Source organism: Strigops habroptila, unplaced genomic scaffold (genome assembly GCF_004027225.2).
Source record: "Strigops habroptila isolate Jane unplaced genomic scaffold, bStrHab1.2.pri NW_022045634.1_ctg1, whole genome shotgun sequence".
Classification (NCBI taxonomy): Eukaryota; Metazoa; Chordata; class Aves; order Psittaciformes; family Psittacidae; genus Strigops; species Strigops habroptila.
In genome coordinates this window covers 281,618-303,455 of record NW_022651110.1, presented here as the reverse complement: position 1 = coordinate 303,455, position 21,838 = coordinate 281,618, and the positions used below count along the sequence as shown (strand labels likewise).

The following is a 21,838-nucleotide window of genomic DNA, read 5'->3' as shown; positions in this document are numbered from 1 at the left end:
CCCCGCGGCCCCGATGCTCTCAGCCTCATCAGCCTCCAGTGCCAGCGCTTGGCCGGTAGCGGCGACAGCGGCTCCGGGAGGCGCAAACAGGCAGCGCCCCAGCGAGGGGCCGGAGCCGGGGACCCCTCGTTCCGGGGGGTGACCCTGAGGATGCGCTTGGACCTGCGGAGCAGCAGCGCTGAAGGCTGCGGGCTCCTCATCACCGCCCGCGGCCGCAGGTACCGCGTATCCGGATGCACTCGGGTGGCTCCGTCCCGGTTGCACTTCCCGGGTCCCCCCTGGCTGCACCCCTGGGGTCGGTCTGTGTGTCCGGATGCACCTTTGGGCAACCCATGGGCCACCCCGAGCCCGTCTGTCCGGATGCACCTTTGGGCACCCCATGGGCCACCCCGAGTCCGTCTGTCCGGATGCACCTTTGGGCACCCCATGGGCCACCTCGAGTCCGTCTGTCCGCCTCCTCTTCCCCCTTCCCTAATGGTCCCTAACGGAGGGTCCCCACCAAGGCTTTGGGGTTCCCCCCTGACCCCCGTTTCCCGCAGGGCTCCCAAGCGGAGCAGCCCCGGGGCCGGGGACAGCAGCTCGGAGGAGACCGCTCCCATTGCCCCGGGTAAGGCTTTGGGGGGGGGGCTTTGGGATGGGGGGGTCCCGGCATCGATGGGGTCGGGGCTGAAGCTGCGGGTCCCCCGTAGGGAGCAAGCGCTGCGCCTCCTGCGGGACACGGCGGACCCTGCTCTGGAGGGCGGCGGAGGACGGGACCCCCCTGTGCAACGCCTGCGGGATCAGGTAGGGACGGGATGGGAATGGGATGGGGATGGGAATGGGGATGGGATGGTATGGGGTGGAGATGGGATGGGATGGGGATGGGATGGGGATGGGGACCCCGCTCTCACCCCGGGGTGTCCCGCAGGTACAGGAGGTACCGGGTGCGGTGCCGGCGCTGCTGGAACATCCCCGGGAAGAGCAGGACTCCCCGAGCGCAGTGTCCCCGCTGCGGGGAGCGGTGTCCCCCGGCGGGGAAGTGACAGCGCGGAGCCCACCAGCGGCACTGGGGGGAGCCGGGGGGTATTAAACGTCTTGGTGCTCATGGGGTTTCGTGGTGTCACTCGGGGAGGGGACGGACTTGGTGCTTGATGCCATCAGAAGGGGCTTGGGGACATGGGAAGTGGTTGGGGGACAGTGGGGTGGCACTGATGGACCGGAATGGACATGATGGACCGGGATGGACCGGGATGGCCATGATGGACCGGGATGGCCATGATGGACCGGGATGGACAGGGATGGACATGATGGACAGGGATGGACAGGGATGGATATGATGGACCGGGATGGACATGGTGGACCGGGATGGACAGGGATGGACATGATGGAGCAGGATGGACATGATAGAGCGGGATGGACAGGGATGGACATGATGGAGCGGGATGGACATGATGGACTGGGATGGACAGGGATAGATATGATGGACAGGGATGGACATGATGGAGCGGGATGGACAGGGATGGACATGATGGAGCGGGGTGGCCATGAGGGACCGGGATGGACTGGGGTGGACATGACGGACAGGGGTGGACAGGGATGGACACGATGGACTGGAATGGACATGATGGACCAGGATGGACTGGGATGGACAGGGATGGACACGATGGACAGAGGCGGACAGGGATGGACACCATAGACTGGGGTGAACATGACACACTGGGATGGACCGGGATGGACACCATAGGCTGGGATGGACACGGCGGAGCGGGACCATCCCCTGCGCACGTTGCTCTTCACTTCCCTCACGGCCCACCTCCCACCATAGAGACTCTCCTCCCAAGTCCTCCAAGCGGACCAGAGCGGCCCCATGGCCAGTCGCCTTCCTCTTCCGGCGCGGTCCCGCGCAGTTCAAACCGGAGCGGAGGTAATGGCGGCGGCGGCCGCTCCGCTCCGTGGCGGAGCGACCGGAGCTTCCCCTCCCGTTATCCCCTCCCGTTATCCCCTCCCTTACCCGCCGTTACCCCGCAGCCATGGCGGGCAGGCCGCTGCAGGAGCTGGAGGAGCTGGAGGAGCTGAGCGAGGAGCTGGGCAAGCTGCTGCTGTCGGGGCGCGCCGCCGCCCTCCTGCGGCAGGGCTTGGAGCTGCAGGCGCGGGGGGACAACGGGCTCCTGGCGGCGCAGGCGGAGGCGACCCGCTTGGACACAGGTAACACCCCCTCTATTTTGGGGACCCCCCCGCCCCCCCAGGCTTCAGCCGGCACCTATAGCATCAATGCTGCCCCCAGAGCTCCGGGCGGCCGAGGAGACGGTGGCGCGGGCGCTGGTGGCGCGGGAGGCCGCGGTGCAGCGCGGGCGGCAGCGGCTGCGGGAGCTGCGGGACGAGCTGCGGCGGGCGCGGGAGGCGCTCGGCAGCCTCAGGGACAGCAATGGATATCCTTTGGGGGGGCTGGGGCGGCCGCTGCGGGCTTGGGGGTCCCCCTTTTGGGGCTTGGGGGTTTAGGGTCCCTCCATCGAGGGTTTGGGGTCCCCCCCGTTGGGGTTTTGGGGTTTGGAGTCCCCCCCGTTGGGGTTTTGGGGTTTGGGGTCCCCCCATTGAGGGTTTGTGGACCCCTCCATTGGGGTTTTGGGGTTTGGGGTCCCCTCCATTGGGGTTTTGGGGTTTGGGGTCCCTTCCATTGGGGTTTTGGGGTTTGGGGTCCCCTCCATTGGGGTTTTGTGGTTTGGAGTCCCCCCATTGAGAGTTTGGGGTTCCCCCCGTTGGGGTTTTGGAGTTTGGGGTCCCCCCATTGAGTGTTTGGGGTCCCCCAATTGGGGGTTTGGGGCTTGGGGCCCCTCCATTGGGGGTTTTGGGGTTTGGGGGCGTTATGGCCCCCCCATTATCTTCCCTTCACTGCCGCACCGCCCTGCGCCGGGAGCTGGAGGAGCTGAAGGTCCAGCAGCAGCAGCTGGAAGAGGACAACAAGAAGGATGAGGATGGGGTCATCTCCTTGGAGTGAGTGGGGTTAAATGTGGGGGGGTCCCACACACACCCCCCCCCCAGCACCCCCTCTGCCCCCCCTTTCCCTCCTCAGGTACATCATTCACCTCTACCACAAGCTCAGCCACATCTCCTGGGACCACGAGGCTGAGCCGTGGCACATCAAAGGCGGTGAGTGCCCCCCCCAGCACTCCCTATAGCCCCCCTATAGCCCTCCCCATGCTTAACCCCCCCCTTTTCTTGCCTCCCCCCCCAATCCAGTTCACTTCGGACCCCCCATTGCTCAGCCCATTGACATCGACGGCCGGCGCCATTCCCGCTGCTTCATCAGTGATTACCTCTGGAGCCTCATCCCCAGCGAGTGGTGACCCCCCCCAGCCTGATACTACCCCCCCCTTTCTGTTTGACCCCCAACACCACCATTGGGAACCCAATAAACTCAGGCAAGTGGGTGCCAGCCTCAAGGGGGAGGTGAATATACCCGCCCCCCCCAAACTGGTCTCGGAGGGGGGGGCTCTGAGACCCTCCCAAGGGTCTTTTAGGTGCATGGGGGGGGGGCTCTGAGACCCCGCCATGGTGCTGCCATAGGGCTTGGGGGGCGGTGTGTTCCCCTATAGGTTCCCCCCCCCATCCCCATAGTGATGTTCTTAGACCCAGGGTTCCCCATACACTTCCTATAGACAGCACAGGTCTCTTGTAGGCCCCAGAGGCCTCCCCCGGACCCCCTACACCACCCCTATAGACTCCCAATGTCCCTTATAGGCACACAGGACCCCCTATATGATGCCCAGGACCTCCCTGTAGACCCCCAATGTCCCTTATAGGCGCACAGGACCCCCCCCATAGACCCCCATGTCCCTTATAGGCACACAGGACCCCCTATAGAACCCCAGGTCCCATATAGGCATGCAAGATCCCCTACATGATGCCCAGGAACCCCATATAGACCCCCAATGTCCCTTATAGGTGCACACGACCCCCCTATAAAACCCCATGTCCCTTATAGGCACACAGGACCCCCTACATGATGCCCAGACCCTGCGTATAGACCCTGCATGTCCCCTATAGGCCCCCAAGCCCCCTATAGACTCCTGGGTCCCTAGTGCCCCTCCCGTCGCTATGGCAACCGAAGACTCCTTGCACCCATTGGTTGCGCTGCCACACCCAAGATGGCGGCGCTACTGCCAAGCCGCTCCCAGGATGGTGGCCCGCACGCGGGCGGTGCTGCCGAGCCACACTCAACATGGCGGCGCCCTCACGGGCAGCGCTGCCAAGCCACACCAATCCCAGTGTGCGTTATTGGGGTGTTATGGGTGCGTCCGCGACCAATCAGGGTGCAAGAACACGACTGCGCCAGCCCTGATTGGCTGCCGGCTTCCTATGTTCCCGCCCCTGCGTCTTGATTGATCCCTTCTCCCTCCCGTGTTGCAGTACCCTCAAAATGGCCGCTGCCTCCCCTCACATAACCAATCAGCGCCGAGGCCCCTTCCCTCTCCATTAGGCGCGCATCGGAACCGCCCAATGAGAGGAGTCACTTCGCATTGTGGGCGGGTCCCCAATGAACCAATGAGGCGGAGGCTCTCCGGCGGTGGGGAGGGGCGGGTCTTTGGGCCGCGCGTTAACCAATGAGAGCACGGCGCTCGCGGGCGCCAACCAATGGGAGGGCGAGGAGGCAAACTTGAAGCGCGGCGGCGGCGGCAGCGCCTCAGTGCGCGGCGGGGACGCGGCGGGTGCGGGTCCCGCTCGCTCCCGCTGCCGCCTGTGTCCGTCCCCCCCACCCGCCCAGGCCCCGCGATGTCGGAGAAGGAGAACGTGAACCCCGCCATGGCCGAGGTACCCCCGAACCCCCCCCGGGGGGACCCCGACCCCTTTGGGGGGGGCATTGGGGTGACACCCCCCCCTCCGTTCACCCCCAGGCCAGGCCGCTGCTCCCCCGGCGGGTGCCGTGTAAGGACGTGGAGGAGGCCGAGGCCCTGCCCGGTAATGGGGGGGTATGGGGAGGGTTTGGGGGCTCAAAGTGGGGTTTGGGGGTTCCTGACCTCCGCCTTGTTCCTATAGAAGCGGGGCAGGACCCGCTGGAGGCCGGTGCGGAGCCAGCCCCAGTGCCCCAGCCGTGAGTGGGGGGACTGGGGGTGCTATGCGGGGGGCTTGTGAGCCTTTAGGTGGCGTGAGGGGCATCCTTGAGTGAATAAAGGTGATGGGGGGGGCTCATGGGTGACATGGGGGGGGGAAATGGGGGGTTCTGGGGACCCTTTAGTGATGAGCGGGACTCTGAGACCCCCTTGATGAGAATGGGTGACAGTGGGGGGGTTCTAGGGATGCTTTGGGTGGCATTGGGGGGGGTCCAGGGATGAATGGGGGGGGGTCTGGGGACTCTGGTGATGGGGGTGACGGGGGGGGGGTCTGGGGACCCCTTGGGTGACATTGGGGGGCTTGGGGGTGATGGGAGTGTCCCTGTGGCCCCCCCCCATCATTGCCATTACCCACATTACCAGGTCCCCCATAGCACTGAGCCCCTGCTATAGGTGCTGGGTGCCCCCCCCCCCCCAGCACTGGGTGCCCCATATGTGTGTGTGTCCCCCACCCCAGGAAGATCTTCTCAATGGATGACTTCGAGGTGGGGCGGCCCCTAGGACGGGGCAAGTTTGGGCGCGTGTACCTGGCGCGGGAGCGGAGCTCCAAGGTGCTGGTGGCCCTCAAGGTGCTCTTCAAGTCCCAGCTCGAGAAGGAGGGGCTGGAGCATCAGCTCCGCCGCGAGATCGAGATCCAGGCGCACCTCCGGTACCGGCCGTGGGGCTGGGGGGGGTCTGGGGGGGCAGCCGGGGGTGATGGGGGTGGTCCTGAGGACCCTGGAGTGATAATGGGGTCCTATGGGTGGCACTAAGGGGGACCCTGCGGTGATGGGGGGCACCCATGGAGTAAGGAGGGGGGGTCTTGAGGTGCCTGGGGGGGTCTGAAGGACCCTGGAGTGGCAATGGGGATGGGCTTGGGGTGAGGGGGGGCACCCGTGAGGTGATGGGGGGGTCTTGAGGACCCTGCAGTGATAATGGGGTCTGATGGGTGGCACTAGGGAGCACCCATGGGGTGATGGGGAAGACTCAGGGGCCCCCAGGGTGCCAGTGAGGGGTGGGTCCAGCTGCCATTGGCTGCCCATTGGGGGGCTCCCATCTCCTGTTGGCTGCCCATTGGGGGGATCCCAGCTGCCATTGGCTGTCCCCTGTGGGGCTGAGCTCCCATTGGCTGCCCCCCCTCAGGCACCCCAACATCCTGCGTCTCTACAACTACTTCCACGACGAGCGCCGCGTATTCCTCATCCTCGAGTTCGCGCCACGGGGGGAGCTCTACAAGGAGCTGCAGCGCTGCGGCCGCTTCGACGCCCCCCGCACAGCCACGGTGGGGCGGCGCTGTGGGGCTGCGGGTGCTCTATGGGGCGGAGCTATGGGGCTGCGGGTGCTCTATGGGGCTGGAGATCATGGATGTGTGATGGGGCTGAGGGTGCTCTATGGGGCTGGAGATCGTGGACATGGAATGGGGCTGTGGGTGCTCTATGGAGCTGTGCTATGGGGCAGAGCTGTGGGGCTGAGGGAGCTCTGTGGGGTGGAGCTATGGGGCTGTGGGTCCTCTATGGGGCTGGAGATTGTGGACATGGAATGGGGCTGCGGGTGCTCTATGGGGCTGAGTGTGCTCTATGGGGCTGGAGATCATGGACATGGAATGGGGCTGAGTGTGCTCTATGGGGCTGAGTGTGCTCTATGGGGCTGGAGATCGTGGACATGCGATGGGGCTGCAGGTGCTCTATGGGGCTGCACTGTGGGGCTGCGTGATGGGTGCTTTATGAGGCTGGAGATCATGGATATGGAATGGGGCTGAGTGAGCTCCATGAGGCTGAGTGTGCTCTGTGGGGCTGTGGGTGTTCTATGGGGCTGCAGATCCATGCAACGGGGCTGGGGCTGCGCTATGGGGCTGTGCGCACGCTGTGGGGCAGCCCTCCCTGACCCCCCTGTCCCCGCAGCTGGTGGAGGAGCTGGCGGATGCGCTGCAGTACTGCCACAGCAAACGTGTCATCCACCGGGACATCAAACCCGAGAACCTGCTCCTCGGCTTCCTCGGCGAGCTCAAGATCGCTGACTTCGGGTGGTCCGTGCACACCCCCTCGCTCCGGTACGGCTGTGGGGCGCTATGGGGCTGGGGGCGGTGCTTATGGGGCACTAGGGGGCTGCAGGTATTTTCTTTGGGACTCAAGAAGGGGCTGGAGATCCCAGGCTTCAGTTGGAAAGTGTATGGCTGCTCCTTCTGCTATGGCTGTGGGGGTTAGGGGGTGTCTGTGGGGCGCTATGGGGTGGTTAGGGGGCACTATGGGGCTGGGAGAGGTGTCTATGAGGCTCAAAGGGGGTTTGGAGATCATGGATTCAAGGTGCTTGTCAGACACCCCCTACCTCTAGTTGGGGCTGGGGGGTGCTATGGGGTGGTTATGGGGCACCGTGGGGCTGGGGGTGGTGGTTATGGGGTGGTGATGGGGTGCTCTGGGGCTGGTGGTGGTGGCTATGTGGTGCTATGGGATGGTTATGGGGCACTGCAGGGTGGCTATTGGTGCTATAGAGTGCTTAGGGGGCTGGGGGTGGTGGTTGGGGGGTGGTGATGGGGAGCTCTGGGGCTGGGGATGGTGGTTATAGGGCTCTATGGGGTGCTCTACAGGGCAGTGCACTGTGGTTATTGGTGCTGTGCGTGGTTAGGGGTCTGGGGGTGGTGGCTATGGGGTGGTTCTGGGGCACTTCAGCGTGGTTATTGCTACTATGAGGTGGTTAGGGGTCTGGGGGTGGTGGTTACGGGGTGCTGTGGGGCTGGGGGTGGTGGCTATGGGGCGCTATGGGTCTGTCCCCCCCCAGGCGGCGCACGCTGTGCGGGACCCTGGACTATCTGCCCCCCGAGATGGTGGAGGGGAGGGCACACGATGAGAAGGTGGATCTGTGGTGCCTGGGGGTGCTGTGCTTCGAGCTGCTCGTGGGGGCCCCCCCCTTCGAGAGCCCCTGCGTGGCCGAGACCTACCGCCGCATCACCAAGGTGCCCCCAGCCCCACTGAGACCCACAACTGCAACGCTAAGCCCCGCCCCCAGCTCTTGTGTAGCCCCTCCCCCCCTTTATTGGAGGGGTCCCTCTTCCCCCAGCGAGGCATCACCAAGGGCCCCCCCCCCATTTCCCCCCTGTGGGGGTTAGGGGGTGTTTTGGGGGCTCTATGGGGTGGTTAGGGGGCACTACGGGGCTGGGAGAAGTGTCTAGGAGACTCAAAGGGGGTTGGAGATCATGGACTCAAAGTGCTTGTTGGACACCCCCTACTTCTAGTGGGGCTGGGGGGTGCTGTGGGGTGGTTAAGGGGCACTATGGGGCTGGGGGTGGTGGTTATAGGGCTCTATGGGGTGGTTATGGGGCACTGCAGGGTGGTTATTGGTGTTATGGGGTGGTTAGGGGGCTGGGGGCGGTGGTTATGGGGTGGTGATGGGGCATTGTGGGGACAAGCCCCCCCATATCGCCCCCTAATTGGGTTCCGTTGCCCTGCCCCACATAAGGGGGCGCGGCTTGGGGCTGTCCCCGCCCCCTCTGCCCTCCCATTGGCTGCCGCTGACGCCCCGCCCCTTCCCTACAGGTGGACCTGCGCTTCCCGCCCGTGGTGCCAGAGGGCGCCCGCGACCTGATCACGCGGCTGCTGCGCTACAGCCCCCCCCAGCGGCTGCCGCTGGCGCAGGTGCTGCAGCACCCCTGGGTGCGGGACAACTCCCGCCGCGTCCTGCCCCCCGGCTACGGGCCCCCGCAGCGCCCCACGGCGCCCCAGAGAGACCCGCAGTGACCCCCTGCGCCCCCCGCCTCGCGGTGACCCCCAATAAAGCTGTTGTTGTTGTTGTTTTTATACACCTCCATGTGCCTGGGAGCCACTGCTGCGCCACACTCAACATGGCGACGCCGCCGCTCCACACCCAATATGGCGGCGCTGCTGCTGTTCCACGCCCAACATGGCGGCGCCGGCCTCGCTGCCACAGGACATTCTTCTCCGCCCCCCCGCTTCCGCTTCCGGTGCGTGCAGCCGGGACGTGCGGCGCGGACGGACCCGCGGTACCGGGGGGTCTATAGGGGCCGGGGGGGGTTATGGGGCACCGGCTCTATAGGGCCCGGGGGGGAGGGGGTATGGGGGAGCTGGGTGGGTTTGGGGGCGCAGGGCCCGGCGGTGCCTCTGGGGGCTGTGGAGCGCGGGAGCCCCGGGAGCAGGGAGGAGCCGGAGGCAGCGGCCGGGCCTCTATAGGGGCGCCTGTAGGTGCTGGTCTCTGTAGGTGCTGTGTTCCATAGGGGCTGTGCTCCGTAGAAGCTGTTGTTCTATAGGTGCTGTGTTCCATAGGAGCGGGTGTTCTATAGGGGTTGTGTTCTATAGGGGCTGTGCACCATAGGCGCTGGTGTTCTATAGAGGTTGTGTTCTATAGGGGCTGGTGTTCCATAGGTGCCGTGCTTCATCAGTGTCGTGCTCCATAGGTGCTGTGCTCCATAGGAGCTGTGCTCCATAGGCACTGTGCTCCATAGGCACTGTGTTCCATAGGTGCCATGCTCCATAGGTGCCATGTTCCATAGGTGCCGTGCTCCATAGGTGCCATGTTCCATAGGTGCCGTGCTCCATAGGCACTCCCTGCCATGTTGCTGCTGCTGCTGCTGCTGCTGCTGCTGCCACCGGTGGCTCCAGGCTCCGTGGAAGTGCTGCGGCCCCGCGGCGTGTCCCTGTCCAGTGAGTGCCCGACCCGGGGGGGTCCTCTCCACTCCCATACATCCCTATACGTGATTCTATACGTGTCCCCCCCCCCCCCCCCCAGACCATCACTTCTACGAGGCCTCGAAGCCCTTCACCTGCCTGGACGGTTCCGCCACCATCGACTTTGCTTGGGTCAATGACGACTATTGCGACTGTCGTGACGGCTCCGATGAGCCCGGTGAGCCCCCAGCCCCTGCTCCCTGTGCCCTATGGGCCCCCCCATGTATCCTATAGGCCCCCCATATGTCCTGTCCCCCCTCTCAGGCACCGCAGCGTGTCCCAACGGCCGCTTCCACTGCACCAACGCCGGGTTCCGTCCCCAGAACATCCCCTCGGCCCACGTCAACGACGGCGTCTGCGGTGGGTTGGGGGCCCTGGGGTGCTCTTGGGGGTGTTGGGGGTCCCTGGGGTGCTCTTGGAGGTGTTGGGGGTCCCTGGGGTGCTCTTGGGGGTCCCCAGGCGGTGTTGGGGTCCCTGGGGGGGGTCCCAGTGTGTTGAACCTCCCTTTGTGCCCCCCCAGATTGCTGCGATGCCACTGACGAGTACAGCAGCGGCGCCGCCTGCGACAACACATGCAAGTGAGACCTGGGGGGGGTCTATGGGGAGGGGGTCTGTGCGTGTCTATGGGGATCTTCAGGGAGGTCTGTGGGGGTTCTATGGGGGGGGTCTGTGTGCGTCTATGGGGGTGTTTGGAGGGATCTGTGGGGGGGTCTGTGGGGGAGTCTGTGGGGGGGGGTCTGGAGGCATCTGGGAGATTTATGGGGGGGGTCTGTGCTGTCTATGGGGGGATCTATGGAGGCAGTCTATGTGGGAGTCTATGGGGGGTCTTTGGGGGGGCTGTGGGGGTTTATGAGGGGGCTGTGGGTGTCTATGGGCAGGTCTATGAGGGAGTCTATAGCAGGTCTGTGTGGGGGGGGTCTATGGGAGTCTATGGTGGAGTCTATGGTGGAGTCTGTGGGGGGGTCTGTGGGGGTCTATGGGGAGGTCTGTGGGTGTCTGTGGGTGCCTATGGGTGTCTATGGGGGTTCTGTGGGTGTCTGTGGGGCTCTCCAGGTGCCTTAGGTGCCTGGGGGGATCTATGGGTGTCTTTGGGGGAATCTGTGGGTGTCTATGGGGGGTGTCTATGGGGGGGGGCTATGGAGGAGTCTCTGGGTGTTTGTGGGGGTCTGGGGGGGTGTCTCTGGGTGTCTGTGAGTGTCTGTGGGGGCCTGGGGGGGTCTGTGGAGCCTGAGGTGCGTGTGGGTTGCGGCGCAGGGAGCTGGGCCGGCGGGAGCGGGAGGCCCTGCAGCGCCGCGCGGAGCTGCTCCGCCGCGGCTTCCTGCTGCGCCAGCAGCTGCTGCAGGAGGCGGCCGCCGCGCGCCGCGACAAGCAGGTACCGCGGGCGCGGGGGCACCGCGGCACGGGGGGGGCACCGGGGGGTGCTGGGGGGCACATGGGGGTCCCATGGGGGGGTGCTGGGGGGGCACATGGGGGATGTAAGGGCGTCATGGGGGGCACATGGGGGGGTGCTGGGGGGCACAGGGGGGATGTAAGGGCGTCATGGGGGTCCCATGGGGGGGTGCTGGGCGTCCCATGGGGGATGTGGGGCTCCTGCGGGTCACATGGGGGTCCCATGGGCAATGTGGAGGTCCTGGGGGGCACATGGGGGTCCCATGGGGGGTCCTCGGGGGTACATGGGGGGGGTGCTAGGGGTCCCATGGGGAATGTAAGGGGGTCCTGGGGGTTATGTGGGGGTCCCATGGGGGATGAAGGGGGGCACATGGGGAATGTGGGGGTCCTGGGGGTCCCTGGGGGGGGTGTAGGGGGGGTCCCATGGGGGGGTCCCGGGGAGGTCCATGTGTGTCCGTGGCGCTGCCCCCCCAGGGCCGCCTGGGGGCGCTGCAGGAGACGCGCCGGGGGCTGGAGCAGCGCGTGGGGACCCTGCGCGCGGCCAAGGAGGCGGCCGAGGGGCCCGAGCGCGCGGCCAAGGACGAGCATCGGCGCCGCTGGGAGGGTGCGGGGGGGGGCCCGGGGGGGGGTCCCTGGGAGGGTCTCCCATAGTTGGGGTGTCCCATGGGTGGGGGGTCTCTGGAGGGGTCTCCCATTGGGGGGATCTTCCATTGGGGGTTGGGGTCTCCGGGGGGGGCGTCTCCCATGGGGGGGGTCTCCTGGGGGGGGGGGGTCTCCCATGGTTGGAGTCTCCCATGGGTTGTCTCTGGGGGGGGGTCTCCTATGGGGGTGTCTCCCATTGAGGGGGTCCTTGGAGGGAGTCTACCACTGGGAAGGTCTCTGGGGGGGGTCTCCCATGGGGGGGTTCTCCCATGGGGGGGTCCCTGGGGGGGTCTCTGATACCTCTCCCCCCGCAGCCGCCGCTGCAGCCGCCGCCGCAGCCCAAGAGGCCGCTCGGGCCGAGGAGGCCTTCGTGGCGCTGGACACGGACAGCGATGGGCGGTGAGAGCCGGTGCCGGGGGGGGGGGCACCCTCCAGGGCCCCCCCTCCCACCCTCCTCATCCTCACCCCCCCGCAGGGTGACACTGGAGGAGCTCAGAGCCTGCTCCCGGCTGGACACCGATGGGGATGGAGCTGTCTCAGAGGACGAGGCCAAGGTGGGACCCCCCCCAAACCCCCCCCAAGACCTCGAGGGGGAGTCCCAGGTATGGAGGAAGGTGACATCCCCCCCCCAATATATGCCCCCCCCCAGGCACTAGTGGGGGACCTCGCACCAGTGGATGCTGCCACATTCCGGGACCGGCTCTGGGACACCATCAAGCACCACTACAAGACCCAGGTGGGTCGGGGGGGGGGGGGGGGGGCAAACACAGCCCCCCCCAGGCCTTTTGGTGGGGGGGGTAGGATGTGTTTGTGCCCCCTGAGTTTAGGTAGGTCCTACATTGAGGGGGAAGTTGAGGGGGGGGGGGGCAGGAAGGTTGATGTGTGGCCCCCCCCCCCATGTTTAGGGCCAAGCGTCGTCCTCCCTCGTCCCTGAGCCCCCCTCGTCCTCCCCTGAGCCCCCCTTGGACGAGACCCCCCCGGAGGAAGAGGAAGAGGAGGAAGCAGAGGAGGAAGAGGAAGAGGAAGATGATGGCAGCGAAGGCCCTGAGGAGGAGCTGAAGGTGGGGGGGGGGCACAACTGGGGTCCCCCCCATGCCCCCTGCTTAGGGACCCCTCCCCATTTGACCCCACTTCTCCCCCACCCCCTGCAGGTGCCCCCCCCCCAGCACCCCGAGGAGAAGGGGGCTGAGGAGCCCCCCCCGAGCCCCCCCTTCGATGCTGCCACTCAGGCCCTGATTGATGGTAAGGGGGGCGGGGGGGGCTCTGGGTTTGGGGGTGTCTGTGGCAGGTTGGGGGGGGGTCTATCGCAGGTCCGGGGGTGCTCCCAGTTTGGGGGTCCCCCCTCACCCCATGCCCCCCCCCCCAGCTGCCCAACGGGCCCGTGAGGAGCTGGAAGAGGCTGAGCGAGCGCTGAAGGAGACAGAAGAGTCCATCAGGTGGGGGGGGGGTCACCCCAAAACCCCTCCATCCCCTCCCAATGGGGGGGGGGGTCACCCCAAAACCTCCTCTTGGTGGCGGGGGGGGGGGAATGACCCCATGTACATCCCTTTGCCCCATGTGCTTCAGTTCCCCCCCCTCAAACTGAGCAGGGGGGAGCTGGGGGGGGGGTGGTTTAAGGGGATTTGGGGGTGTTCCCCCCCCGTGACCCCCCCTTTATCCTGCAGGGCCCTGGAGCAGGAGCTGGCCTTTGACTTCGGCCCCCAGGGCGAGTTCTCCTACCTCTATAACCAGTGCTACGAGCTGAGCACCAGCGAGTAAGGGGGGGCCCGGGGGGGGGGGGGCCGGTATGGGGACAGCAAAGGGCTGGGGGGGGGAGCATGAGAGGTCAATGGGGGTGGTTAGAGGGGACGTGGGGGGGACACACGTTGGGTCTACGGTAGGTTGGGGTGGGTCTGTGGCAGGTTGGGGGGGTCTATGGCAGGTTGGGGGGGGGTCTGTGGCAGGTTGGGGGGGTCTATGCAGATTGGGGGGGTTTCTATGCAGGTTGGGGGGGGGTCTATGGCACACCGTGGGGACCAGAGGGTGATGGGGAACAAGTTTTGGGGCCATTGTGGGGCTCAGAGTGGGGGGGGGTCACTGGGGCCATGGGGGTGGTTGTGGGTCCCCCCATGCCCCCCCCTCCATCCCCAGGTACATCTATCGCCTCTGTCCCTTCAAACGCGTGTCCCAGAAGCCCAAACACGGTGGCGCCGAGACCAACCTGGGGTGAGGGGACCCCCCCCCCCACACACCCCCCCCCCCCAGGGGGGGCCCTTGTGTCTGTGCCCCCCCCGTCATGTGCATGTCCCCCCCACAGGACATGGGGCGCATGGGCTGGCCCCGAGCACGATCGCTTCAGCGCCATGAAGTACGAGCACGGGACAGGCTGTTGGCAGGGCCCCAACCGGGCCACCACGGTGAGAGGGGGTCCCCACCCCGCCTGGGGGGGGCCCCGTGTCCCCACTGACCCACAGTGTGTCTCCCCAGCATGTCCTGTGTCCCCATGGGGTGTCCCCATTCCTTGGGGTGTCCTTATTCTTGGGGGGGGGGGGGGCCATCCTCTGGGATGTGCTTGTTTCTTTGGGGTATCCCCATCTCCATCCGTGGGGCGTCCCTGTCCCTTTGGGGTCCCCCCATCCCTTATCCCACTGTCCCCATTCTCTGAGGTGTCCTTGTCCCTTTGGGGTCCCCCCCCGCAGGTGAAGCTCTCCTGTGGCACAGAGACCGCGGTGACGGCCACCACGGAGCCGAGCCGCTGCGAGTACCTGATGGAGCTGGTGACCCCCGCGGCGTGTCGCACCCCCCCCTCGCACGAGGACCACGACGAGCTCTGACTGCGGGTACCCCCCCCTTGCACAATGCCCCCCCCCATGGCCCTTGTCCCCCCCTTTGCACAATGACCCCCCCATGGCCGTTGTCCCCCTCTTTGCACAAGGCCCCCTCCCCCGTGGCCACTGTCCCCATGATGGGGGGGGTCACAGCACTGGCCCTGCCTCAGTTTCCCTCTCCCACAGCCCCTCAGGAGCCGCCTGGACCTGAACGCCCTGCGCTTCCCAAGGGAAGGGCCACAGGACACAAGGACACTGCGACTGAGCCGGGGGGGGGGGGGTCCCTGGTGGGGGGGGGTATGGGGAGGGGGGGTCACTCTCCACCAGCAGCAGTACAAATAAACCCAGGTTTAAAGCCACGTCCCCCCCTCACAGCTCATCCCGCGCCGCGCTGGTGAGCGGCGACTGCAGCACGTCGGAATTCCGCGCTTCCCGGCGCAGCTCCGGCTGCTCCCGCATCTTGTGGGAGCGGGAACGATCCCAGTCCGTGGCCGTGGCTTCGTCATCCCACAGCACCGAGGTCTCGGTGTCGCTCACGTACCCGTCCTCGCCCGTGTAATGGGTGGGAAAGACCAGGAGCGGCTCCGCTGAGAACGCCACCAGGTCCCGCTGCGGGAAGTGCTTCGTGTAGTCGGTGCTGGGGGGGGAGAGGAGGGAAACGGTGGGGAAAGGGGGTTCTCCTGCTGGGATGGGAAAGGGAATGGGTCTGGGGAATGGGGGAGCGCCCGAGGGGTGAGGGCACAGCGAGGAGCCAGCTCCAGGGGACGTGGAACTGTCTCCCAAAGGACTTCGAACTGTTCCCCATGGCCAAAGGGAAGCGGAGCTCCAAGGGAAGACAGCTCCAAGGGAAATGGAGCCAAACGGACATGGAACTGTCTCCCAACGGGACATGGAACTGTCTCCGAAAAGACTTCAAGCTGTTCCCCATGGCCAAGGGGAAACAGCTCCAAGGGAAAACCAGCTCCAAGGGAAAGGGCCAGGAAACCATCTCCCAGAGGGAATGGATCCAAGGGACAAGGGAAGTGGCTCCAAGGGAAGCATCTCTGAAGGGACAAGAACATGGCTCCCAAGGGAAATGGATCCAAAAGGCAAGAGATGGCTCCAGAGGGGGAAGGAAAATGTCTCCTGTGGGACGGGAAACTGGCTCCGAGGGCCTGTGGATCCCAAGGGCCAAGAAATGGTCTCTGAGGGGAAATGGAACCAAAGGCACAAGGGAAAACACCTCCCAAAGGCCAGGAAATCCACAGGGACAGGAGAACCCGCTCCAAAGAGCCAAGAGCGCCACGGCCCAAGGGAGCAGGAACCAGCTCTGTGAGGAACCAACTCGGCTCCAATGGGATGAGCACAACCATCAGCTCCCAAGGGAGGCGAACACAGCTCCGAGGGGAATCCTGCTGTCCCTGAAGCCGCGTGGCCGCTCTCCAGCCCCATTCCTGAGCCCTTCCCACTCTCCAGCCCCATTCCCAAGGGACTCACAGCGGGTGTTTGTCGAACATGACGGGCAGGAACTCATCCACCGGCAGCATCTTGGCCAGCGGCTCCGCTGCCAACAGCTTCCGGGCTCCGCGCAGGGACAGGACGTAGCCCAGTGTCCAGTAGGAATAATCCGCTTCCACCAGATTCCTGACGCGCGGCACCGACTTCTCCGGCCGCTCCACCTGCATCCGCTTCCTGCCGATGTAACTGGGGAACCACACCGAGCGCGTTGGCTTGGGCAAGGAGCTGGGAAGCTCAAGGGCTTGCCCCCATTATCCCGGGAAGCACCGGGATGCCGGGATCCTCACATCAGGTCCCAGGGCAGCCCCTCGGCCTCCAGCTCCTGCATCAGGGTCATGAGGCGGCGCTTGAAGAAGATCTCGAAGCGAAGATCGTCCTCGAACACCACGGACTTCCCGAGGCCCCGTGCCACGATCTGCGGATGCGGCCGGGAATGGGGCTCCGGGTGGGAAAAGGGAAGCTTCCCGGTGCTTCCCGCTTCCTCCTGGTGCCTCCCGCTTCCCGAGGGATGGGAGCAGCGCTGGGACCTTGCCAGGAGCAATGGCAGCCCCCAACACCCGCTCCTGGTGCTCAAGAGCCTTCCCCTTGGGATGAGGGATCCATCCCCGTCCTTCCCAGTGGGATTTAGGACTTGTTTCTGTCTTAACATCCGCACGTCCCCTTTATTACCATCAGGATTAGGGACTCATCCCCTTCCTTCCCACCGGGATTAGGGACTCGTACCCATCCTGCCCCTTGGGATGAGGGATTAGTCCCCGTCCTTCCCATCAGGATTAGTTACTTGTCCCTGCCCTTCCCAGTAGGATTAAGGACTCATCCTCAACCTCCACATCAGAACCTCATCCCCTCCCTTCCCACCAGGATCAGGGACTCATTCCCATCCAGGTTAGAGCTTTGTCCCTTCCCTCCAGGACTCGTTCCCTTCGCTCCCGCCGGGACCAAGGCCTCCCGTCCCCCATTCCCATCGGGATCAGGGCCTCACCTCCTGCCACACCCGGTAGTGGCTCAGGAAACATCCCAGCTCCCCCTTGGTGAGCGGGCGCCCGTGGTAGGGATCCCTGTATCCCGGCAGCATCCGGATGCCCAACGCCTCCACCTCGCTGCTGTTCATGGCCCTGCAATGCCTCCGGCTGCATCCCGGCCCCATTCCCACGGGAAGAGGCCGCTCCCCACCCCCCCCACCCCCCCCCCGGCACTCACTTCCCATCCACGGCCTCCACCAGCTTGCAGGAGATCTCCTGCTCGCGCAGCGTCCGCAGCATCCGCGCCCGGCGCTCGCTCCGGCGCCGCAGGTTGATCAGGAAAACCTGAGGAAAACGGGAATGAGCCCGGAATGGGGGAGAGGGGAAGGGGCCCGGGAAAAACCGGGAGAGGGGAAGGGACCCAGGAAGAGATGGGAGAGGAGAAAAGAAGCCGAGATGGGGGAGAGAGCAGCAAACAACCCTAAATACAGAAAGAGGGGGGAGGGGGAATCAATCAAGAAGCTGGAAAAAAACCCCAAAAATTCAAGAAAAAGGAAAAAAAAAAAAAAAATAGAGAAGAGGAAAAAAAAAAAAAGAGAAAATTCAAGAAAAGTGGGAAAAAACCTCCAAAAATTCAAAGAAAGGGAAAAAAACCCAAATTCACAAAAGAAAAAGAAAACCTGAACCAAAATTCAAGAAAAGGGAAAAATCAACCCCCAAAAATTCAAAAAAAAGGGGAAAAAAAGTTCAAGGGGGAAAATAAAAAAAACCAAAACAACAAAAATTCAAGAAAAGGGGAAGAAATAAAAGGGGGGGGGGGGGCGGGAATTCAAAAAGGAAAAAAAAAAATCCCAAAATTCACAAAAGGGGAAAAAAACCCCCCCAAAATAGAAGAAAAGGGGGAAAAAAACCCCAAAATTCAAGAAAAGGAAAAATAAAAAACCCCAAAATTCAAGAAAAGGGGAAAAAACCCCAAAAATTAAAGGGGGAAAAAAAAAACAAACCTAAAATCAAGAAAAGGGGGGAAAAAACCCAAAATTCACAAAAAGTGAAAAAAAACTCCCAAAAATTCAAGAAAAGGGGGGAAAAAACCCCTGAAATTCAAGAAAAGGGGAACCCTCCCCCCAAATCCATGGGACCCCCCCCAAATCCAGAAGAGCAGGATGGGAACACACAACCCTCCCCCCCCCAAATCCCAAATCCTGATGGGGAGAGATCCCTCAAATCCCGGAGGGGCCAGAGCCGAGCTCCAGAGGAAGGAAACAAGCCCCAAAGAGGGATGAGGGGGGGTGAAGACACCCCAAAACCCACAGGAGATGGGGGGGGACCCCCCCCCCCGAACTCTCACCTCATCAAAGCCCATCTTGTCGGGGACCTTGGGGGGGACCCACACGTGTGGGGACGGCTCCGCCGGCGGGTTCTTCACTGGGAGGATGGAGGAAGCACTGTGATGCTCCATAGGGAGCTGCTCCACAGGGAGCTGCTCCACAGGGAGCTCCGGGGGGGACCGGGGCTCACCCATGATCTCCAGCAGGACATGCAGGAAGCTCTCGGCCTCATCCTGCAGGGTGCTGTGGGAGCGCAGCGGCACCGGCAGGAAGCCGTAAACTTCCCGGTTGCAGACAAACATCTGGACTTCTGGAAGCAAAGAGGGGGGTGAGGGATCGGGATACCCCGTGTGGGAGCCCCATGGGATGCTCTGATCCTGAATCATCCCTCCTGGGACAAAGCACTTGACTATGGAAGCAGCATCGGGAAGAGTCTCCTTCAGACCATGCCAGGATCCCGGCTGGGCTGTGCCATTCCGGCCCACAGGATGGGAGCTCAATGCTCTTATTCTGAGGAATGGTTTTGGGGAGTTGGTGGCAAAACTGTCGACTTAAAGGGCAGCTACAAAGCTGGAGACTCCCTTTTCACAAGGGAAAGCCAAGGAGTGATGGGCACACGTTATTCCTGGGGAGATTCCCACTGGACACAAGAGGGAAAGTTCTCCCACCGAGAACAAGCAGCCATTGGAATCATCTCCCCAGGGAAGCGGTGACTCCCCAGCGTTGGACACTGCTAAGGTTTGGCTGGGCAGGTGCTGGCACATCTGGTCCGGGTCATGCCTTGCCTGGAAAGGCTGGATCGGATGATCCTTGAGGTCCCTTTAACCCGGGATTCTGGGATTAAGCTGGAAGCTGAGCCAGCCTTAAGCAGAGCTGATGTTAAAGCTGCTGCTGGGCTGAAGCTGAGGTTAAAACCAGCCCAAAGCTAAGCCAGGCCCCAGCACCTCCTGGAGAAGAGAAGGCTCAGGGGGGACCTTATCGCTCTGACAGGAGGATGGAGAGAGGTGGGAATCGGTCTTTTCTCCTGAGGAACAAGGGATGGGATAAGAGGAAACGGCCTCAGGCTGTGTCGGGGGAGGTTTAGATGGATATTGGGAAGAGTTTATCCACTGAGATGGTGCCCAGGCATTGGAACAGGCTGCCCAGGTGGAGTCACCATCCATGGAAGCGTTCCCAAACCGTGTAGCCGATGCCCTCAGTGCCATGGGTGGCAATGGTGGGGTAAAGGTTGGACTTGATGCTCTTCAAGCTCTTTCCCAACCCGTTTGATCCCCTGATCCCACGATTCCCTGCTCCCGCTCTCACCGGCCTGGCGGCAGGAGAAGGCGAAGACGATGATGTCGTCGAAGGGCCACGTGTAGTCGGGGTGAGGGGGGTAGAAGCTGAGGGCGGCCGAGGCTGCGCGGCGCAGATCCAGCAGGAAGGTGGAGTGAACCATGGGCACGGCGAAGCAGCCGCGGCGCTCGCGCCTGCGCAGCGGCAGGTACAGCGGCGTGCGGCGATAGTAACCCTGAGGGAACGTGGGGCACCCAGATGTGGGACCGGAGCACCCAGCACCCAGATGTGGCCACCCAGGAGACCAGAGGAGCTGGCACCCAGATGTGGTACGCAAAGGATGTGGCACCTGGATGGGGCAACCCAGGGGAAGTGGAGGAGCCGGCACCCAGACGTGGTACCCAGGGCACATGGCACTCAGGGGACATGGAGGACCCAGCACCCAGATGTGCGGCACCCAGGGGACCAGAGGAGCCAGCACCCAGACATGGCACCCAAAGGACGTGGCACCCGGAGGAAGTGGAGGACCCGGCACCCAGATGTGGTACCCAGGTGACATGGAGGAGCCAGCACCCAGCTGTGGTACCAGCACCCATCCCGCTCTCACCTGCGCCGTCATCCCGCACCAGAAGTTGGAATAAGCCGCGCGCGAGTCCAGCATCGGCGCCACGAGCGTCTTGTTCTCGGCCATCAGCAGCCCCAACGTGTCGGGGTTGATCAGGACGTTGTCGGCGTCCAGGAACTGCCCCACAGCACCCACACACCCAACAGGAGCCGTCAGAGGCTGTGGGGGCCGTGTTCCCCCCCCACCCCATCCCTGGTGTGATGGGACCCCCCCTCACCAGCAGGTAATCGGACCAAGCGGCGCGCGCGGCCTCCAGCGCCGCCTGACGCAGCTTCATCACGTGCTCATAGCGCATCGGGGACCAGTGCTTGGGACCCTCCTCATCGGGGTAGGAGCTATGGGGGGGGACAAGAGCAGGGGGGGTGTCCGGGGGTCCCCTCAGCACCCACTGAGCCACCCTGAGTCCCGGCACCCACAGGCCATGGGGATCCCCTGAATCTGGGGGCCACAGGGACACCCCCCTCCCCAAACTTGGGCACCTACAGAGATCCCAACCCCAAATCTGGGCACCCCCAGCCCATGGGAACCCCACACTGGGGCACCCGCCCCCCGCGGGGCTCCCCCGAGGTCCCCCCTCCCCGGTGCCCGGTCCCTGCTCACGCCAGCTCCTCCATGGGCCTCCACTCCACGCGGTGGTAGAGGCCGCGCACCCGCAGCAGCCATTCCCGCAGCAGCGCCGTCGTGTTGTCCACGCTGTGGTCCACGGCCACCCTGCGCGGCGCACGCTCCAACCCGGCCCGCACCCCCCACCCGTGCCCCCCCGTGTCCCCGTCCCTCCCGTGTCCCCCGGTGTCCCCATGTCCCGTTCCCCCGCGTCCCGGTATCCCGGTGCCCCCCCCCCGCCATGTCCCTATGCTCTGGTGTCCCGGTGCCCCCCCATGTCCCGGTCCTTCCCATCCCATGGTGTCCCCATGTCCCATTCCTCCCGTGTCCCGGTGACCACCCCGTCCCCCGTGTCTCCCCGCCCATCCCTCGCCTCCATCCCCCGGTGTCCTGGTGCCCCATCATGTTCCCGTCCCTCCCGTGTCCCAGTGTCCAACCCCGTCCCCGGTGCCCCCCCTCCCATGTTCCCACCCTCCGGTGCCCCGTTGCCCGCCCATGTCCCGTTCCCTCCCGTCCCCCGGTGTCCCCATGTCCCGTCACCCCGTGTCCCGGTGCCCTCCCCCCCCCCCCGCCATGTCCCCATGCTCCGGTGCCCCGTTGCCCGCCCATGTCCCGGTCGCTGCCGGTGTCCCGGCGCTCACCACAGCGCGGTGCGCTCCTTGGGGTGCCGCAGCCGCTCCAGCGCTCCGAGCGTGGCGGGCAGCGCATGGGCCGCGTTCCGCGCCAGCAGCGCCACCGTGACCCGCGGCGGCAGCAGCGGCGACTCCGGGCTCCAGCGCTCCTCCGGGAAGTACCCGCGGACCCCGCGCGGCCCCGGCGCGGCCCCGGGACCGGGCCCGGGCCCCGACCCCAGCGCCAGCAGCAGCAGCAGCGGCCACGGCCCCGCCGCCATCATGGGCCGCGGCTCCGCCCCCCCCCCACGCCCCCCCGGTTTAGGCCACGCCGTCCCCCCCCCCCCGCCCCGGCTC

The 21,838-nt window shown here is 64.8% G+C and overlaps 4 protein-coding genes across 7 annotated transcripts; 3 read left to right on the top strand and 1 right to left on the bottom strand.

Moving 5' to 3' along the window:
• The first annotated feature begins 1,858 nt into the window (after positions 1-1,858).
• On the top strand, positions 1,859-3,419 carry SPC24 (SPC24 component of NDC80 kinetochore complex). The gene is made up of 6 exons (XM_030475258.1): positions 1,859-1,903; positions 2,008-2,184; positions 2,264-2,408; positions 2,878-2,970; positions 3,050-3,126; positions 3,217-3,419. The coding sequence occupies exons 2-6, from the start codon at positions 2,010-2,012 to the stop codon at positions 3,321-3,323; spliced, it is 597 nt and encodes a 198-aa protein (XP_030331118.1). The 5' UTR covers positions 1,859-1,903; positions 2,008-2,009; the 3' UTR covers positions 3,324-3,419.
• A 1,243-nt stretch (positions 3,420-4,662) lies between these two features.
• LOC115603442 (aurora kinase C-like) lies at positions 4,663-8,861 on the top strand. 2 transcript variants are annotated; one of them, XM_030475337.1, is made up of 8 exons: positions 4,663-4,788; positions 4,872-4,935; positions 5,014-5,149; positions 5,545-5,736; positions 6,210-6,348; positions 6,968-7,116; positions 7,842-8,016; positions 8,597-8,861. In XM_030475337.1, the coding sequence occupies exons 4-8, from the start codon at positions 5,558-5,560 to the stop codon at positions 8,795-8,797; spliced, it is 843 nt and encodes a 280-aa protein (XP_030331197.1). In that variant the 5' UTR covers positions 4,663-4,788; positions 4,872-4,935; positions 5,014-5,149; positions 5,545-5,557; the 3' UTR covers positions 8,798-8,861. The 2 variants fall into 2 exon arrangements, with proteins under 2 accessions (XP_030331197.1, XP_030331196.1); XM_030475336.1 differs by having other exon boundaries at positions 4,669-4,788; positions 5,014-5,068.
• Positions 8,862-9,004: 143 nt separating this feature from the next.
• Positions 9,005-14,940, top strand: PRKCSH (protein kinase C substrate 80K-H). 3 transcript variants are annotated; one of them, XM_030475229.1, is made up of 18 exons: positions 9,005-9,060; positions 9,600-9,718; positions 9,804-9,920; positions 10,007-10,102; positions 10,263-10,320; positions 10,997-11,114; positions 11,606-11,735; positions 12,088-12,172; positions 12,249-12,327; positions 12,423-12,509; positions 12,679-12,834; positions 12,925-13,015; positions 13,140-13,209; positions 13,438-13,527; positions 13,904-13,978; positions 14,070-14,169; positions 14,452-14,592; positions 14,775-14,940. In XM_030475229.1, exons 2-17 carry the CDS (start codon positions 9,628-9,630, stop codon positions 14,584-14,586), a joined length of 1,578 nt encoding a protein of 525 aa, XP_030331089.1. In that variant the 5' UTR covers positions 9,005-9,060; positions 9,600-9,627; the 3' UTR covers positions 14,587-14,592; positions 14,775-14,940. The 3 variants fall into 3 exon arrangements, with proteins under 3 accessions (XP_030331089.1, XP_030331087.1, XP_030331088.1); XM_030475227.1 differs by having other exon boundaries at positions 14,767-14,940; XM_030475228.1 differs by having other exon boundaries at positions 9,009-9,060; positions 9,568-9,718; positions 14,767-14,940.
• Positions 14,914-21,782, bottom strand: COLGALT1 (collagen beta(1-O)galactosyltransferase 1). Its single transcript, XM_030475225.1, has 12 exons — positions 21,512-21,782; positions 20,868-20,978; positions 20,485-20,602; positions 20,250-20,384; positions 19,673-19,877; positions 18,558-18,677; positions 18,388-18,464; positions 17,278-17,384; positions 17,060-17,192; positions 16,365-16,492; positions 16,057-16,263; positions 14,914-15,217 (listed from the first exon to the last, which is right to left on the bottom strand). The coding sequence occupies exons 1-12, from the start codon at positions 21,763-21,765 to the stop codon at positions 14,950-14,952; spliced, it is 1,863 nt and encodes a 620-aa protein (XP_030331085.1). The 5' UTR covers positions 21,766-21,782; the 3' UTR covers positions 14,914-14,949.
• Between the last annotated feature and the right edge of the window lie 56 nt (positions 21,783-21,838).

Coding starts and splice junctions, on each gene's coding strand:
- SPC24 (XM_030475258.1), top strand. CDS start 2,010: ATGGCGGGCAGGCCGCTGCAGGAGCTGGAGGAGCTGGAGGAGCTGAGC. Junction 2,971..3,049: donor GATGGGGTCATCTCCTTGGA/GTGAGTGGGGTT, acceptor TTCCCTCCTCAG/GTACATCATTCACCTCTACC. Junction 3,127..3,216: donor GCCGTGGCACATCAAAGGCG/GTGAGTGCCCCC, acceptor CCCCCAATCCAG/TTCACTTCGGACCCCCCATT.
- LOC115603442 (XM_030475336.1), top strand. CDS start 4,750: ATGTCGGAGAAGGAGAACGTGAACCCCGCCATGGCCGAG. Junction 5,737..6,209: donor GAGATCCAGGCGCACCTCCG/GTACCGGCCGTG, acceptor GCCCCCCCTCAG/GCACCCCAACATCCTGCGTC. Junction 6,349..6,967: donor ACGCCCCCCGCACAGCCACG/GTGGGGCGGCGC, acceptor CTGTCCCCGCAG/CTGGTGGAGGAGCTGGCGGA.
- PRKCSH (XM_030475229.1), top strand. CDS start 9,628: ATGTTGCTGCTGCTGCTGCTGCTGCTGCTGCTGCCACCGGTGGCTCCA. Junction 12,328..12,422: donor TCTCAGAGGACGAGGCCAAG/GTGGGACCCCCC, acceptor GCCCCCCCCCAG/GCACTAGTGGGGGACCTCGC. Junction 12,510..12,678: donor AGCACCACTACAAGACCCAG/GTGGGTCGGGGG, acceptor CCCCATGTTTAG/GGCCAAGCGTCGTCCTCCCT.
- COLGALT1 (XM_030475225.1), bottom strand. CDS start 21,765: ATGATGGCGGCGGGGCCGTGGCCGCTGCTGCTGCTGCTGGCGCTGGGG. Junction 20,603..20,867: donor AGGCCCATGGAGGAGCTGGC/GTGAGCAGGGAC, acceptor CCCCCCCCATAG/CTCCTACCCCGATGAGGAGG. Junction 16,264..16,364: donor GGGCTGCCCTGGGACCTGAT/GTGAGGATCCCG, acceptor GTGGTTCCCCAG/TTACATCGGCAGGAAGCGGA.